At 35.7% G+C, this 19,190-nt stretch overlaps 3 protein-coding genes across 3 annotated transcripts; 2 read left to right on the top strand and 1 right to left on the bottom strand.

Annotated features, from left to right (window-relative positions):
- The first annotated feature begins 11,048 nt into the window (after positions 1-11,048).
- LOC131436907 (DNA replication complex GINS protein PSF3) lies at positions 11,049-11,974 on the top strand. The gene is made up of 3 exons (XM_058605884.1): positions 11,049-11,282; positions 11,338-11,443; positions 11,498-11,974. The coding sequence occupies exons 1-3, from the start codon at positions 11,180-11,182 to the stop codon at positions 11,931-11,933; spliced, it is 645 nt and encodes a 214-aa protein (XP_058461867.1). The 5' UTR covers positions 11,049-11,179; the 3' UTR covers positions 11,934-11,974.
- Positions 11,931-12,842, bottom strand: LOC131436908 (ATP synthase subunit d, mitochondrial). The gene is made up of 3 exons (XM_058605886.1): positions 12,604-12,842; positions 12,157-12,460; positions 11,931-12,100 (listed from the first exon to the last, which is right to left on the bottom strand). The coding sequence occupies exons 1-3, from the start codon at positions 12,723-12,725 to the stop codon at positions 12,011-12,013; spliced, it is 516 nt and encodes a 171-aa protein (XP_058461869.1). The 5' UTR covers positions 12,726-12,842; the 3' UTR covers positions 11,931-12,010.
- Positions 12,843-17,744: 4,902 nt separating this feature from the next.
- On the top strand, positions 17,745-19,155 carry LOC131436906 (nuclear speckle splicing regulatory protein 1). Its single transcript, XM_058605883.1, has 2 exons — positions 17,745-17,878; positions 17,934-19,155. The coding sequence occupies exons 1-2, from the start codon at positions 17,868-17,870 to the stop codon at positions 19,075-19,077; spliced, it is 1,155 nt and encodes a 384-aa protein (XP_058461866.1). The 5' UTR covers positions 17,745-17,867; the 3' UTR covers positions 19,078-19,155.
- Positions 19,156-19,190: the final 35 nt, after the last annotated feature.

Below are 19,190 nucleotides of genomic sequence, written 5' to 3'. Positions count from 1 at the left end.
GTATATCCGAAAAAAATCTGCAGTCAGTTGCTGGCAGCAATTTGTCTAAAAAGTATGAAATGCAAAACTAACTTTGGCGAACAAAAAAAGGTCGCGACAATTTCAAAAGTCTGTAAATTTCGACGAAAGTCTGCGAGAACATCGATTTCAATAGTCTGCAAAAGTCTGCACAACAAAAAATGTCTGCAGCACTATGTACGAAATCTGCAAATTTACAGACAAATCTGCAGATCTGGCATCTCTGCTTTTCAAAGATTTTTATAGGGCGCTTTGACATACTATAAAATAAAAACTATAAAAAATTCTGGCGTTCTCATGATGCATTAATGCATGGTGGCGAGACTTCTCTATGTATGAATTTACACTGGCGCAAGATATTGATATGTGTGCGAGCGGTTGTCATTTTTTTAACAGGAAGATGAAAAAACAGGTAAATTGTAAACATCTAATGTTGCAGGATCATCCAAAAAATCGCGTCCAGTTGCAATTATTGCACTCCGTGTCTCGTTTTGAGCCATATTGCATGATACATTTTCCTCGTCAAACACAATATCAGTTGCATTTACTGCGACACTTTTATTGTTATGCTGAGCTAGCAAATCCTCTTGATTTTTCAAACATTCTTCTAACTTCTCTCGTATTTCAGCTTTCTTATTTTCAAGTTGCTTCCGAAGATCTCTCATCTCAACTTTTGATGATTTCTTGCGAATCGAAGCTAGTGATAAAAATGAGTCACTGTTATCAATAATGTAGGTTCATCCTCTTAGATTCATATTTTCAGTCTACTACATCGTTATATTTTTAATTTATTAATTATTATATATAAGTTTTTACAGCATTGGATGCTATGATTACAATTGCAAGAGACCTTCACGTCCTTGCAATATGACCTTTAAAGCCTTTTTTATCCTAAGAGCAATTCCAGGAATGAGTAGACGAAAAAGTGACAATTTCAGAATCGACCTTCTCCGGCTCCGATTGATTTTTAAAAAGGGCGTATGTATTTTTGCATTTCACAAAAAATGCCTTTTTCAAATAGTTGTAATCGATTGGGCACTCTAAAAAAATATACAAAAAAATATCGAAATTGTCCAGGCGAAATTGTGTCATTATCTCGCCGTACGTGTCTTGTTTATTTCAATCGTCATCCTTTTTCTTTTTTTTATTCGACAAAAAACGAATCTTGAGACGAGGTAAATGAGATTGAAATATGAGTATGTTCAGTAGTGAAAAAGTAATGTTATTGGCAATAATATTTTCCATGATTAGTATATATGAAGGGCAATGACTTCCCAAGTAACCACGACGCATTATAACTTTACATTAATTCAACTTTAAAAATTCGCGTGGAATTTGATAAAATGAAGCGGAGTTACACATGTTTTAACAATTCTATTATAAAGCTGAAAAGGGCGATTACTAGACTCTTACAGGATTATTACTCTTATAGCTATTATTAAAGTTTCGTTACTCCAAAATATAGCATTGAATGTCGACAAGAATGTCGATATATAGAACGGCGGAAGGTTGTTGTAAAAAAATGCTCAGTTACGTTTTGAATGCAAATTCAATGCACATTGTTTTAAAGTATGTAGGATTAAGGACTATTCATACATTTCAGTTCCGTGACGGTTCAGTGAAAGTGCCTTCAGTGCGCCGTCAGTGTTCTTTTTTTGTGGGAATCCTTCCGTTCTGTTTCCGTGCTGTATCCGTTCCGGCACAGCAAATGCAGTGACATACCGACTTCAGTGAAAATAAAAAAATATCGGTGACGACGAATTTGTGTTAGCCGAACGGACGCTACACTGACGGCGAGCTGCACTGAAACGGTACGGTGCCGGATAGGTGTGAATGCGCGCATAGAAAACGAATGAAATAATATCAGTATCCGTGCACGGTGTCGTGCCGGCACTGAACCGGACCGGATATATGTGAATAGTCCTTTAGTGTAATTATACATTAACAATGAAAAATAGAGTTGTAAATGTGCAGTGATATAATGCATATGGTTACTTGGGTTATTGCCATTCATATGTACTATTGTCATTATTGAAAAAATGAAACCAAGACGCTTAAAATGTAAAACCGATTCAAAACGGTTCTGCCAATCTTGTATGGCAAGTATCTGACAGAAAAGAACCGTTAATAACCGCTAGGCGAAATTCTGTGCCGGAAACGGTTGTTGCATTGCTGCCGGAATTCTGACAGAATTTCTGCAAAAATGGCTGGCAGACATAACCAGCCTTCTGGGGGAAAATCTGCCCGTCGCGTACAAGGGTTGTTGGTATTTGAGAGCCACTGTTCGGCATTTTCAAAATCGAGTTTTTCACACTGAAAATTCACGTAGATTGTTTGACGTTTGGTGAATTCACGTAAACCTTATGTGATGACTCTATTCATTTTAGGGGATGTTCGTATAACATTCATTTTCGTCACGTAAAATATTCAATTTGACATTTGAAACCAATTTACGTGATTTTTCAAGTCAATCGAACGTGATTTTTTATTTGAGTGTACTGGTATGTAGTGTTCTTTGAAAACTAAGTGGATAAAAACTTCCAAAAATTCTCCAGTAAAACTAGGGCAACGGGGCTCCAACTTCTCATATGGTTCAACAATGGACCTATGTTTGCCGGGTTTGTTGAACGAAAAAAACGGTGCCCGGTTCAACGGTCTGTTTCAAAATCGGCAAACGAAGGTCCCGTGTTAGCCTCCCGTTGAACGATTAACTCGACGTTGATTGTACCAATGATACAATGTATTGGACCAACGAAATACCACCGTTGAACTTTTTTTCTAAAAGGGCGAAGTTGCTGAACTGGTTGAGAAATAGATATCCACTCGTTCGGTTATCGGCGGTTTATTAAATTTAGCAACGCTCCCCAACCATATTAATCGTTTCTCTTTTCACGTGTGTTCACGCATTGCTAGAATGACAACCGCCGGTGGTTATCTTCATATAGAAAGAAAATTTGTTGTTATACTACGTGTGAAGTAGAATAATTGTGCAGGTATGTAGTGTTAGTTTAAAAAAAAGTCAAAAAAACTTCAGAAATTCTTCATTAAAATTAGTCTAACGGGGCTCCAACCACAGACTAACAGACAGGACACTCAAATTATATTCTTCAATCATTTTAACGGTCAACGTATCCCCAGCAAGCCGTTCTAGTTTTATTTATTCGACCAGTTCTGTCAAATTTAAAACTGGTCTACGATGCCGTTCTATTTTTTGTATATTTGAAACACGAGTAAAACATCCTTGTTTAATGAAATACAGTGAATTCTATTACTATTATATTGAGTTATATTTTTATAATATTGCTACTATTATTTTTATTATTATTAACTTTATTATTATTATTATTATTATTATTATTATTATTATATTTATTATTAATTAATTAATTATTTAATCATCGTATTATTATTTTTGATTTCCCACTCATTGTCAATATTACCCACATTATCAGATCCGAATGGATTCCGAATCAATTCCGAATCGCCGAGAAATTTTCATTCGGAATTTCATGTGGAAATCATAATGGATTCCGAATCAATTCCAACTCCAGTGCAACAACCGATTCCGAATGAACCGGTTCGCCTACAACCGGTTGATTCGGAAATCATTCGGAATTGAGTGAGAAGATGCGGACTGAATTGTCAATTCATTTTCTTCTTCTTCTTTCCTGATTTTGCACGTTTTTGTGCTGATTTTCAGTTTATTTTTAAACGAAAACATTATATAACTTAATATACAAATTTAAATCTTCATGTTTTTCGGATATACAGAACTAGTAAATAACCAGTTCTTCTTAGAATCCCAACATAAACTATTGAAATTCGCTGGAAATTAACAAAACGGCTTACCTTAGTCAGCATCATCCATTCCTCTAGCTGGAGTGTAGTGAAATGGCTTAAGTCGCTTAAATATCACACTAACACATTCATAAAATGAGCGAATATTCAATGACATTTATAATGTCACTGTCAATCAGGTTGATCGAGCAGCCAACTCAGGCGAAAATTCTAGCACTGAACCGATCGAGCACTGAAAAATCATGCAGTCGAGTAAGAATTCATTGCTCATTCCGTCATTTCGATAATGTGGGTATGATTGAACCATTGAATGGGCGTTACCGTTTTTTTACAATATTTAGGATGCCGGCAAATTCATCATGACATTTCAAATCATTTCACTACGCAATAAATGAAAACTTGTTATATTATATTGTGGTATATTGTATTATATTATATTATATTATATTATATTATATTATATTATATTAGGTTGTATTATGTTATATTGTATGATATATTATACTTTATTATGTAGTATTATTCGAATATGTTTTGTATCGTAGTGTTTTTATATAATAATATAATATATTATTATATAATACTATGTTCACACTAGGAAGTTAAAACGCAATTTAGTATAATCAACCATAAAAATGACATCGAGATAGCCTTGAAACGCGTTTTGAAATAAAGGTGTGAATATAGTATTACATTAAATATATTGTTGTTGTTGTATTATATCATGAGTTATTAGAGTATTATACATCATTTTAATGTGGAACACATATTTGTTTTGTATATAGGCGTGCAAATTAGAAACTCAAGAAAAATACACGTAGAAATGTGGTCAGGTTTTGAACAATTACAGCTCAGTCAATTTTATATAAATTATTAATATTACGTCACCATTTGATTGGAAATATTTCTACGTATTGATTTGAATGTTCATAGGCATGTATTTTTAATTGTGTATCATTGAAATGTTGATTAATAGCTAGCAGTGTCCTATTTTGTCTGCAAAAAATCTCCGGCATACTGGATTTCCCTGCCATAGTCGACGGTTTTGAAGGAGTAAGCGATATATCAAAGGGAAAGCATTGCTCTGATTGGTCAATCGATGCTAAAGCGCAGCTGCTGGAAGCACGCGAATCTATAAATATAAGCAAAATTATAGCTAACGTTTCAGTCCAACGAGTAGCATGCTAGGGGTAGGTTGTTGCTAGACAGCAAGATAAAAAGTGCCATGAAACGGTTTGAAGCATTAATTGATATGCTCTGATCTTGTGTCATGCCAATTCGGATGAAATTCCATGTTATGTCGTTTCGCCTGAGAAATTGACAACTACCCCAGGGTAAATTTGGAGTACATAAGATTAATTTCCAATTTATATAAGATGAACTCGATTGATAATAAGAAAAAGTTTATCGCTTCAACCGAAATCGCAGAATGGTTGTAATGGTAGAGAAACGCTATAAAAATAACTGCTTGCATACAAAACTTGAACACAAGCTGGGCGAAGAGAAGCTTAAATATCGATATCCGTATCGCAAGCTTAAATATCGATATCCGTATCGTGTACAAATATATAATTGCATACATTTGGGCTATTGGTTTAATTTTGTCGGCTACAAAACAAATACAAATCACGACAAATAAAGTCTATATTCTGGGTTCGCGTGTTCGGTTTTGGTTCCTAATAAAGTTCAATCTAAGCAGACTCTCGTGCATTTGCGAATTCAAAAGTGTGACGATTGATTGAACTGTTTGATTGTAGATCATTAGAAATTTTGGTTGCCTTGTTCCACATCAATTGCTCGAACAACCCCATGGGGCTGATCCTGATCCTTGTAGTTTTATATTATATTATATTGCATTTCATCAAATTATATTTGTTATACTATATTACATTATATTCCGCACTATATACAATACATTATAATCGCATCAGGGTATCATTGAAGTTACAACTGGACAATGAAGTGGAGTGCCAATCGAAGTCAAGGAGGAAAAGTGTTAGTCTTTCGATGCTGATGCATTTCTCTCCAACAGTTGTAAAATATTTGACGCGCCCTTCTTCAACAAACCATATAGTGGAAAGCTGTACAAGTAAAAAAATCATTACTCAATCTATTGGATCATACCGTTGGAAGGAGATTGCTTGGTCCCTGCGGTTTTTCACGTAGGTCACTCGGCTTACGAGACCGCCCCCTTTTGGCTCCATCACACAGTGGTATGTTGAATTTAGATTGGTAACGAATTTTGAAGTTACTGTCGAGTGGTACCGCATGCAGAGCAAGACTACAGCTAGGATGGTGGCTACCTACAAACATTTGAAACACGAATAAAACACTGCTGAGGCTGCCAGTTTTTCTTGTTATAATATTCAGATTTAAATTTTGTAACTGACATAAATTATGCACAATCAATGCACGTCTTTTGCATTAACAGATTGTAGTTTTTACACATATAGCACATGAAATGAAGAACAAAAATATCCTCGAATTCTTCCAAGATGAGAACTAACACCTACCGAAGAATTAAAAAATCGCTCTGACACTCGAATCTGCATAAAACAACTTATTTTTCGCCCGGATCTACATAAAACAAAATTGCTCTTTCAGTTATTTAAATTAGTAGCACATAGAAACTATACTCGCAATTGAAACTGATAAATTTAAAAATGTTGACATGCGCGAGCGAGATAGAAGCTTTTAAATAAAGTTAACGCAAGAAAATCTCTCACTCTTTTACTCTAACCGACGACACGACCTGCCACTCGTCTATTTAAACTGTATCGCAAATCTGACTACACCTCAGTAACTCGAAATGTCAGAGCGAAATTACTTGAAAATTTGTTAAAACTGGCAACTCGATTTGATAAATTATTTCGAATTTCGAATAACAGATACCTTGGAAACTGTTATTCAAAGACATGTTTATGTAGATAAATAAAACTAACTCTGAATCGATATACCAGTCGCGCATTTTAACACTGTGCCTAAGAACAAGAATCGTCCCTTAAAAGTTAAGTGAAGCCATAAATCAAATAAAGATAATACATGCATTTTAGGAGCATTTACGCATCCATTCTACACCACACAGCGCTTTTGATGTCACGGGTTGCTCAACTACATTGCTATTACACTGGGGAATCTAGGTTTATTTTATTTATGGTGAAGCGTTATATTTTTACGATACGGATATATTATATTATTTTCTTTGAACCTACGCCTACATTAGCATCTCACACCATTAGAAAAATTCAATATTGAATTGAAAATATTGCATAGTTTTCATAAAATATTCAAATTATGCGACTAAGAATTTCTTCTAAGATCGTATCATCAGCATTACTATTTTTTCACGCCATTGAGACAAACTTTTGTTTTATGACTTTTGCTAACCCTAGAGTAGTTTTAGTATGACATCTGGGTAATTCTTGGAAAATTCTCTTGAGAAGACTTGAAACGTATTTCCAATAAAAATCTTCATGGATAGCAATCCAACTTTTTAGCATGATTTAGCAGAGAAATAACATAAACAAATGCATTTTTTTGGTTGCTGACTCAATGTATAAAGGAACTTTGAAAATAGCTTAATAATGGTGTGTCAAATCGGCATCACAGAACGCAGCAATTTCATTATCGTTCTTTTCCCATTGATTTAAACTTCTGTGAGGGTTCTTCTAGTGTTACGAAATAATGTTTCTGGTCTCAATTGAATGCATAATAGACGAAATAAACATCATGCTCCACGTTTTTTCCGAGTTTTAGAAAAAGTAATTTTACTTGAATATTAGCAAATACACATGATTGTAAATTCTGTTTCGTCTTGTGTCCATTCTATTGCAGCAGATTTGGAAATACATGACTGCACACAAGAGAATAGATCGCTTTATACCGAACTTAATCCTTTTTTTCTTGCATTTTCGGGGCTACTGACAATGGATCGGGATACTTTACCAGTGTTTGTTTATTTCTATAATTGCGGCTCATTGACAAATAGCGCATAGCAACCAGAACAGTGTTACCTAAAAAGATTAATTTTATCATTATCAAGGGGTCGCTATATTTGTGGTAACTAACGGAAAATCACTCATAGACACTTTTTATTCCGATTTTTCTTCGGAGTGCCTGGTCGTGTCGTTGCTCTAACTGTACAGTGTAAATGTCAAACTTAGTCGAAACGCAATCGCAATTGGCCCGCACGATTCGCAATACGGGTGATCTTACTGGGTATTGGACCAAAGAAGGACCACCGTTGAACTTTTTTTCTAAGAGGGTTTGACTGGGCTTCATTTTTAGTGAGCAAAACAATGTCTCACCATTTATCGTCTGAATGCCAAAAGCGTTAAAATCTGATGAGATCGGACAAAACCTGGTAAAATCTGTAAAATCTGGAAAAAGATCTATCCAGTTAGAGTGTCTGTCGAAGCGAGAAAAATCTGGCATTTCTCGATAAACATTATAAAAGGTCCTAAATGCAAATGACCGTTTCTTTTTGTTTACTTTCTTTTTCAATTATTATTTTACTGTATTTTTCAACAAATTCATAAGTGCAAATCGAAAGTTGATGGTTTTAGTCATTATTCTATGTAAAGTGTTAGAGAGAGGGATTGCCGATAGGGCCATAATAATCGAAAGAGAGAGAGTAAACAAAAAGAAACTGTCATTTGAACTAAGGACCTTTTCTAGTGTGTGTCTTCATTTGCCAGATAATGTACGATTTAGACGGTCCGCCTTCTTCCGTCACCGACACCAGAACGTCAGCTTCCGTCAAAATTAGTTTAATACTTTCTTTACCGGAACGTTCACACGCTCCGTCCGTCCCGCATAGCGTTTTGGCTACCTGGGCAGCCATGGCCACCAGACGGCTACCAACATTGATTCAGTGACGGTTGTCAAATCCAATTTGACAAAACAAAGTCGCTTGTATCTAAGTTAGCCGAGCGTTTTCATCTTCTCACCTTCGCTGAAAATGTCAAAGATTTCAATGTGGAAAAATCCTGGTGGATACGGTTGTATCGTTTGAGTTGTATATCTGGCAGCGGTGAGGCAGTCGGTCACCAGAATGTCTGCCAGCCATATTTTTCCAGCTGGTAGCGTTTAGTCAGCCATCTGGCAGCCATGCGTAAGCGGGGTCAAGACGTTCCGTGACGATGACGTTACGTGTGAATGGTTCCATAAGAATGCATGTAATTAATGTTGACGGTGACGGTGACGGTGGCGGAGCTGGTCTGTGACGGAAGGAGCCGGATCGTCTGAATCGTACGTAAATCTGAAATATTCCCTCTCAGAAAAAAACGTTTATCGGCGGTCCTTCATTGGTTCAATACGTTGGATCATTGGTCCAATGAAAGTCCAATCAATCGGTCAACGGGAGGCCAACACTGGACCTTCGTTTGCCGATTTTGAAACAGACCGTTGAACCGAATGCCATTTTATTCGTTCAACAAACCCGGCAGACAGAGGTCCATTGTTGAGCCATTTTTAATATGAGAAGTTGGAGCCCCGTTGTACTAGTTTTACTGCAGAGTTTCTGAACTTTTTCCCACTTATTTCCCACTTAGAAAAAAACGTTCAACGGTGGTCCTTCATTGGTCCAATACGTTGAATCATTGGTCCAATGAAAGTCCAATCAATCGTTCAACGGGAGGCCAACACGGGACCTTCGTTTGCCGATTTTGAAACAGACCGTTGAACCGAATGCCATTTTTTTCGTTCAACAAACCCGGCAGACAGAGGTCCATTGTTGAGCCATTTTTAACATGAGGAGTTGGAGCCCCGTTGGACTAGTTTTACTGCAGAATTTCTGAAGTTTTTTCCACTTATTTGTTTAAACTAACAATACATACCTGCACAATACTTCTACTTCACGTAGAATAACAACAAATTTTCTTTCTATGGAAAGGTAACACTTAATTTTCACGCTATTTTTGCAAGAGAAAAAACAACAACAAACCGTTCCAGCAAATTGAACGAATATTTCGTGCAATATATCGTTCAACAAGCGCTCAAAAATCAACAAAATTGAACGGCCTGCTGAGAGGGTTGTTTAAACTAACAATACATACCTGCACAATACATCTACTTCACGTAGAATAACAACAAATTTTCTTTCTATGTGTAGGTAACCCTTAATTTTCACACTATTTTTGCAAGAGAAAAAACAAAAACAAACCGTTCCAGCAAATTGAACGAATATTTCGTGCAATATGCCGTTCAACAAGCGCTCAAAGACCAACAAAAATGAACGGCCTGCTAGAGAGGGTATTTTTGCAAAAGAAAAAACCTGTTTTAATCCACCTAGTGGTGTAATGATGCCATTCTCATATCAATCATACTATCATATATAATACTCTTCAAAATAATTTTCTTCGATTCTTAAAAGAATAACCGAAATCGGTTTGTTTGACCGTCTACTGATAAAAACTATCAACTGGAAAACATTTGAGGTCGATTTAGAAAAATTTTCAAGTTTTTTCCCCATTTTCAGTGAAGTCGAATCCAAATAATATTCAGGAATTTTTTATGGGACCTCAAGACCTTTCATTTGAATCTAAGTTTGTGAAAATCGGTTCAACCATCTCTGAGAAAAATTAGTGCACTTATTTTCACAATTTTTTTTCACATGTTACCCCATAATTCCGGAACCGGAAGTCGGATCCAAATGATATTTAGGAATTTTGTATGGGACCACAAGACCTTTCATTTGAATCTAAGTTTGTGAAAATCGGTTCAGCCATCTCCGAGAAAAGTTAGTGCAAAAAAACGTTACATACTCACATACGCACATACACAAACACAGACATTTTGCGTACTCGACGAACTGAGTCGAATGGTATATGACACTCGGCCTTTCGGGCCTCGGTTCAAAAGTCGGTTTTCACAGTGATTGCATAACCTTTCTATATGAGAAAGGCAAAACAATAACATACCGTTCCAGCAAACTGAACGAATATTTCGTGCAGTATGTCGTTCAATAAGCGCTCAACGACTAACAAAATAGAACCGCCTGCCGAGAGGGTTGGTAATCCCCGGGAACAAGAGTAGCCAGCTTTGCAGATTTGTGCTGTAGACATTCTTGCAGACTTTTGAAAATCTAGTTTTTCGCAGGCTTTCGTCAAAATTTGAAGATTTGAAATGGCCGCAACGTTTTTGTTTTGTTCGCCACGTCAGTTTAGCGTATCATACTTTATGGAGAAATTACTGATTGCAAACATTTTTTCGGATTCACTGACTTTGCAACCATATCTGAAAAATATTGAAATTTTTACCTGGCATCTCTGCCGGGAACAGCAATAAATTGTAAATATTATTTGTAACTGAACTCTAGTGTACCTTATGTGAAATATTTTGATAATATTGCTCTTAAACAAAAATGAACGAACCCAGTTATTTTCCTAATTATTATTCCATTAATGATTTGATGATAACGCAAGAACGAATACCCTGTCGAGCTCTACAGAACCTCTATGGCTTAGGTTAGAATCTACAAATAACCTTTGAGATGTCAATTACTATACTGTTCCGTTTTAGGCTTTTTGGATACATCCGAGAAAAGTGAAAACTTGGAACCAAACCACCAACTTGAATTGCCACTTTGGTACTTATTGCAGCAAGATGAACGAAATCCAAACTTTCAGTAGATATAATAGTTTCCTAGTGTACAGTGTATTTTGTATTGCTTGATTTGCAGATTGGTTGTTCCTGAAATTTTTACTACGGCTTACAAAGAAATCTACAAGGCGGATGCAAACTATGTCGAGCTTGGAAAGTTAAACAAATTTTACTATGAACTAGGCATGTATTTGTGTAAGTTTGAAGCAGGAGATGATTTAGCTGGGATGCTGTTTGATACTGCTCAGGAACGAGTAAAAGGAATAAAGGATATGTGCAACAATGTGAGCAATGAAAATTTAACAGACAACAAGAAACTTGAATACATGGAAAGGATTCTCTACGAAGCTGGTAGTAAAAGTCATAAAATGTTCGCTGACTGGTTACAAGAAAAGTCTGTTAACATCAAATCAACCGAGTTGGTTACTAATCATCGAAAACGAAAGCGAGATCTCATGGACGATGATGAAGTTGATTTACAAATTTCTCAGCGTAATTCAATTCAAATTCAATGATAGCTTTCATAGTTTATTAAATTTTCAACTCGATTTTCTAATTAGCAAACTTATTAGTTTTGCATCCGAAAATTTCTTCAATGGTGCGGTTTGTCTGGGACATCTACTTTTTGATCCTCAGGTGTATGTGGCCAGTAAGTAGGGCGATTAACAGTATCCAAAGCTTGCTGAAATTTGAAAACCAATGTTATTTCAAGTAGTTGTTAGATTAAAATATACTGACATCAGGGAACGCATCACGATAGTCTTCCATGGTCATTTGATTAAATGGAAGCAGAGACTTGATTTGTGCCATTTGCGTCTGATGTTCAGCGATGCGACTCTCCGATTCTTTGACGAATATTGCTATCTCGTCGCGAACTTGCTTTTCCTGGGCCTCTATCTGTGAGGTTAAGGTGTCAGACGGATATGGGATCTGTAAGGCTTCATATGCCTTCTGGAACTTATCAACCATTCCAGCAATTGGAACATTTTTCTGGTAGAATGCCCAATCAATCTTCGGTGGGGTTTCCGGATTGGCCAACACACTAGAATACATGTAAATGTTATGCATATATTCTAAGAAAATAGGAAATATTTATAATAATCATTTAATACTACACTATTACATTTCACTGATTACGCAAACAGTCTGCCATCTTCGAATTATTGGGAATAAATATTCTCATACCTTCGCAGATACTTGTCGCTCGTCGACTTAAAAGCTGTTAGGTTAGTTTTTTGGGCAGACGGAACTCTTTCAGCCAAGGAAGCCCAGTTGACGCTAGATTGAGCAATTCTGCGCGACGCCATCGTTACAACGATATTCGAACTGGTAATGAAAAGTACGTGCGAGAAGAAGCACTGTAATATTCAATACTTTTCTACAATTGCTGTGACGTACGTACGGTGTTCAGCAGATTGCTTATGTAATTTTTTGTCACTCACGCGCCTAGATGCCAGATGGCTTTGTTTTGAAATATTGCGACTTTGAAAGTTCCTAGTAAAATCGCAAGGGACTAGATACGAAATCTATTTGGAAATCATAGTCAAATTTCAGATTATTTAACTGGGCATGATTAAAACGTAAATTCTCTGTTTCATTATATTATAATTCGGTTACACTGATTTCATATGGATCCACCTGGCAACTCTACCTGTGAACAATTCGATAGTCCCACAACAAAAGGGCCTAACTGCAATTTTGCAATTCGACGTGGATATCTCAAATGGACAGATTCGCCTGGGTTAGTTTTGATTATTTCTGCGTTATTATACAAATGTCCGTTAGCTATCTAGTACTTTGTGCAAAATGAAATTTATTTTGGGTGTCATTCTACACAAATAGCTCAAAAATAAACGTGCAAAATGATGATTTATAAACAGTAGAGAAAGTAAACAAAGCGAATTTTCCGTGGGTTTTAGGCCCATTTGAAATGTTTACGATTCCAAAGAAGAAAAATTCAGCTATTTTTTTAAAGTAGGGCGAATCTTACAAAAGTAAACAAATCGAGTTTCTCTCACCTACCAATAAATACTTCAGAATGTAACAATTTTGCCTAAAAATTCGGATTCTTTAAAACTCTCTATCTTAGTAATACAAAGAACTATAAAGGACGAAACTGTCATTCCATTTGTTTACGTAAATTTCGCCCTCCGTGTAACATGCCAAAAAATAGGGCGATACTTCAATTGTTAGTAAGGAAGGGTGAAACTATTTATTTTCTTTATTTTAGATGGTTTCCGAACTTTTCAATACCTGAAATAGTGAATGAGACGATAAAATTATCCACAGTTTTATCTTAGTTGCGAAAATCAACCAATTTCACGAAAAATGCGCAAGGGCGTAACTTTATAATTTACACAAGAAGCAGAAAAGTAAACAAATCAAAGAAGGGTGGAACTCTTTTTATGTTCATTAATTCAGTAGATATAGAAGGAAAGTCCTAAAATTTCCATGCCTTTTAGAGACTAATCAAAAATTGATCTGAGAATATACGATAATTTCCAAATAGGATTTAAAACCATAGTGTTTTAAACCGTTGTGTTTCTCCATTTGCTGTCAATGTTAGATTCGCCCTTCTTTGAAAAACAGCTGAATTTATTGATTGCAAATTAGCTGTCAGAAACCAGAGATGCCAAGTTTGCAGATCTTTGCAATCTCCTGCAGATATTTTTTCGCCAACAAATTTTTACAGAATGCTGAGTAGAGTTACAGATATTCTACCAGCCCGGTGGCAAGGATAGGGCGCTACAGTAAGTGCTATCGTACACTCAGGCAAAAAATATATGGAATTTCATAATGATGTCGTATGGTTTTTAGCCACAAGAATATTGTATGCGAATCATAAGATTGCCTTATGAAGTCACGAAAATTGGAATTCCAATAAAACGCCTTATGAAATTCATACGAAATTTTTAGGATCATTGTGCGAAATTTCAATGACAAACATAACTTCTCTCATATACTGTGGAATTCATAAGTTGTTCGTATGAAAACTATAACAGTGATAGATGAGATGTATACTGCAGAGGTATATTTTTCATATTAATCTTCTGAAACGGTGATTTTAGTGATTTTTGATGCATCATAAGATTTGCCTTATGATTTTCACTACTCAATTTGCCTGAGTGTAGCCAACATCTGGGGCATTTGGTGGGCAATCAGTGCGCTCAGAGTATGGTAAACAAACATTCGAGCATTTCAAATTGAGTAAAATCTTAATTTTCTTATCTTAGTGATGATATTCTGATCAATAATTTGCGGGGAAGTGCGTTAAAGAGTACTGAATAAACAAGTAGTTTGTAATATCCAATTTTTTGTTAGCCATTCTTCTTCATTGTTTTGGTTTTTGCAGAATGATGCTGGCCACAGTTTCATGACGTCATAGCAGGGGGCTGTATTCTACAGATTCCGAAAATTTCTACAAAAGGTAATAAAAAGTGTTTTGAAATTGACTCGGTTATTTCGTTTTGCTTGTACTTATTCCAACGCATTGCACATTCTGCAAACAAATCTGGCATCTCTGCTATACACTCAAAATTGCAAGTAATAGAAAGTTTGTGATTCTGGTTCTGTGTGAGCGGAAAATGAAAACTACCTATTGTTTAGCGGCCCTTACACAAACATTAAAAGTGTCATTACTGAAAAGTAATGTCAATTTTAATGAATGTGTAAGGGTAGTAATGATGAATTCTCCATACAAATTTGGAGTGTCATCCCGTCAAAAAATAAACCATTGATTTTACAGCATAAACAATGGATTCATAATTAGATCTATGGGTTACAATACATTTTATTGTATCTTGACAAGATTTTTTTCATTTCCAACTGGTGCATAAAAATAAACCTTTGATTTCTTCAATACTTAACTATATTTAGATATTGATGCTAAATGAGATTATGTCATCAATTTTCGTAATCGAAATTAAAGGTTCAAACAAATGGAATGGTGGTCATGAAAAAAATGAAAAAAAGAAAAATAAACAAACTCGTATGGATGCGTGCTGCGACCCGAGAAAATGTACAGAGCGAAACTACGCGATTGAAGTCCGATCTAAAGCGACCCCAGTTTGCTAAAACAAACACATCAAAAGTTGTTTGGGCGATTCTGGGTCTGCTATCAGGCTGCTCTGATCAATCAACAAAAACGGTATTAGTAGATTTTATTCCGTGAGTCGATACTTGGCCGAAAACGCTAAACATTATTCACTGATAAATCGATTCCCAAGCGGAGCAGAGTTATTCGCAATGAAAAGAAATTTAAGGGATCCATTTCATTTCTGGTTTGACATGATTCGGGATAATGAATTCTGCATTCGAGGCCATTTTATTTTTATAGATCCGAAAGGAAAGAAAAAAGAGATATTCATCTAAGGATGCACAAACATTTTTTTCGTGACCATTTCAAATGCAGAATAGTTTCTATTTACTCAATTAAATGTTTATTTATATTGATGATTCTTTGGAAACTAGTTCTTAGCAACAAGAACAGTGTGACTCTAGAAGATATTTTTTTTATCATTAGTAAGGGGTCGCGCAATTCACGATAAATGGTGGTAAATCGTTGATGGTCGTTTTTAGTTCTAATTTTTGTTAGAAGTGGCTGGTCGTGTCGCCGGTTTAAGTTTATATGAGCGAAGCTACGTAATTACACTGAAGCGCAATTCCGTTAAAGATGCTTATTTTCGTTTTTTTTCCTACTTATTGGACCATTTTGAATCTTATTCCAGTGTTTCAATATCGAGTTGCAATATTTATAGCTCCAAATAATTGGTTGTTTTCGAAAAAAGTGGACTCAAGTTACCAAGCCAATTGGATTGACGATATGGACAATACTTTGGATTGACGATAATATTGTCACGGGCAAGAGTCGCTTTTTGAAACTACACTCAGAAAAATATTATGGTAACAGTTACTATATAGAGGGCCAACCTGACCATGCGAGTATAGTGGTTTTCAGCCGACTATTAAATCAGATGATTTCAACAATAGTCAAGTTCATGTTTACTATAAATGGTATCGGCTCTAGAATAGTAATATTGAACAGTATATTGTATGAATAACTAATACGATTGAGATGGTTAGGCTAACCATGATCGAATCTTTATTTACATTGTAGTTTTCGCTATAACCAGAGCCATGGTATTTTTAACATTTCACTTCTAGTTATTTCGAAACTAAAGGCAGTGGTTGATTCAACAATGCTGAAGATCAGCAGAACATGAGCTAATGTTAAAAAGTTTTATGAATTTGAATTCTAGAACAAGAACAACAAAATAGTTTCATGGAATTTTATTTTATTTTCACATCATATTAAATGATGACATGCCTAGTGAAATGTTGAATAGCAACGTGGACACTGAGGAGCATTGTTTGGTAGCAGCAGTTGATCAAAGGCTCTGATGTCCGGTGATTTTTTTCCTGAAGCAGGAATGAGCAGCATGAAAGAAATTAATAGCCAAGTCCAGATGTAAACCTCGTTACCCACCTGCGATATGTTGGATGTTATTTCTACAGCGACCGATAATGAATAATAAATCGTATACGAGACGTTGATTTCACTGGAAAACGTAGCCGTTGCCGGAAAAATGGTTGAAAAATTGAATTTCAATGACGGAAACTATTAAGGCTACAAACTTTACTCACCTGCAAGACCTACCAAATTACACAAAGTCATCATATAAAATATTTTTTTCATATCAATCACTGATGTGTTACCCACGTACGAAATTTTCTGTTATATTGTAACTTTATGTGACAATAACATAGAACATTCGTTTATTGACAATTTGTATAGTCAGCACAAATGAAATACATAGTCGGTTAAAAAACAAAAAATACACGATAATGTGATTACTACATATATTCTGTTGATATGGACTACATGAATAGTGTTTTCAAACTTCATAATCGTCTATCAAACCATGTATCTATTTATGGTAACATTATTATACTGTGAACATATTCACATGGTAGCAATAACTATTTCGCTTCTCATATATCATGGCTCAAGAGCAATTTCACCTTACTAGAAATTGTGAGTTTAACTATTTGTTCTTATATTTGAGATGACTACCATTGTCAGTATGACCATGCCAGAAAAGTCATTAATACAAATAGTTTAGTCAAGTCGTAGTCTTTGTTGTCTAGTAATTTATACAATACAGATGGTGAATAGTCATATATCATGCTCTTTGCTACTATTTTAGCGTATAGTAGAAATGACAATGAAAAACAGTTTGCGGTTACTATGGTTCTTTTCTCAGTGTACATAGAACCACTTTACCTAAAATTGGGTTACTGAACAGAACCCCGCGCGCAGTTAAGTAGAAAGTACTCAAAGTCGGATTGTTTTGCAGTTCCGTGTACCTATGTTTATATCAAAACTGCGGTAAAATTTTCTGAAAGTTCATTTGAAGTTAACAAATTCTACAAATTCTGCTACAGGAGCGATGTCGAAACAGTATGCATGATTGTTTTATATTTTTGCAGTTTCAATAATACAACACTTTACGCAGGTATGGATTAATTGATCCAAAGATTAACAAGGGGAAGATAGCGAAAAAGCTTGCTGTGTTCGACAGTGAATCTGATTCGGATTCTCAAGACCAAAAACGGACGATAAATGCAGAACTCGGTGAAAGTCAAAAACGCCAAATCAGAGTCGTCCAAGAGAGAGCACTTGCCGAAGATCCAACGATATATCAGTATGATGAGTTGTACGACGAAATGGATAATAAACGAAAAGAAGCAAAAACCGATAAATCAAAAGAGGATCGAAAGCCGAAATATATTAACAAATTGCTCGAAACTGCTGAGAAACGTAAAAAGGATCTTGAGAGACGTATCGAACGCCAGGTACAGAAAGAGCGCGAGGCGGAAGGCGAAATGTACAAAGATAAGGAATCATTTGTTACTTCTGCCTATCGGACAAAGCTGGAGGAGATGAAAAAAGCAGATGAAGAGGAGAAACGCGAAGAGTATCTAGAGAGCATTGCGGACGTTACAAAACAAAGTGATTTGGGGGGATTTTACCGACATATTTATTCACAGAAAATTGGTGAAACTGGTTCAAAAAAAGAAGTTAACGATGATGAGAAGAACCAATGTGATACTGGTAATGTTGAGGAAACAAAGGATCAACCTCAAATATCAGATGAGAATACTGAACAAAATTTTATTAAAGATAAACAGGTTGGTACTTGCCATTCAAGGCGATATCGCAAGCGGCATTCAGATGAGGAAGGAAATCTTGACGACGAAAAAAATGATTTATCAAAAAAAGTTCATTTACAGTCTAATTTGGACGCTGATTCAGATTTCAGTATTGATTCTCACAGCAACAGTAGCGAGAATGAGGACAGCGACGACGATAATCATAATGAAAAAGTCAACGAAAAGGAGACCGAAAGCGCTGAAATGACACCGACGAAAAAAGACCACAATGAAACCAAGCAACCTTCAAATGGAGTAGAGGTAGATCAGTCCAATATTCCGAATGAATCTGCCGGTATTAAATCTGAAGTTTGCAACGAAACGAAAACAGAATTGAAGGAAAGGAAACTCAAAATTGATATTTGGAAAAAACGAACAGTTGGAGCTGTTTTTGATTCAGCTTTGCAACGGTATTACGAACGAAAGGCATCTCGAGAGTCGGGTTAATATTTGAATTAATCTAAAACAATGTCAATGTTTGCTTACATTATAAAATCATTTGTAAATAAACGGGTTTGACACATCTGGGGTTTGCAAATATGTACCGAAAATCAGGTGTA

Source organism: Malaya genurostris, chromosome 3, assembly GCF_030247185.1.
Source record: "Malaya genurostris strain Urasoe2022 chromosome 3, Malgen_1.1, whole genome shotgun sequence".
NCBI classification, from domain to species: domain Eukaryota; kingdom Metazoa; phylum Arthropoda; class Insecta; order Diptera; family Culicidae; genus Malaya; species Malaya genurostris.
Note: the sequence above shows the minus strand (reverse complement) of the source record. Positions and strands in the feature narration are given on the sequence as shown.

Excerpts from the sequence above, each read along its gene's own strand:
- LOC131436907 (XM_058605884.1), top strand. The coding sequence starts at position 11,180 with ATGAACGAACCCAGTTATTTTCCTAATTATTATTCCATTAATGATTTG. Across the intron at positions 11,283-11,337 it reads ACAGAACCTCTATGGCTTAG|GCTTTTTGGATACATCCGAG; the intron begins GTTAGAATCTAC and ends GTTCCGTTTTAG. Across the intron at positions 11,444-11,497 it reads GAACGAAATCCAAACTTTCA|ATTGGTTGTTCCTGAAATTT; the intron begins GTAGATATAATA and ends CTTGATTTGCAG.
- LOC131436908 (XM_058605886.1), bottom strand. The coding sequence starts at position 12,725 with ATGGCGTCGCGCAGAATTGCTCAATCTAGCGTCAACTGGGCTTCCTTG. Across the intron at positions 12,461-12,603 it reads AGCGACAAGTATCTGCGAAG|TGTGTTGGCCAATCCGGAAA; the intron begins GTATGAGAATAT and ends CATGTATTCTAG. Across the intron at positions 12,101-12,156 it reads ATCGTGATGCGTTCCCTGAT|CAAGCTTTGGATACTGTTAA; the intron begins GTCAGTATATTT and ends TTCAAATTTCAG.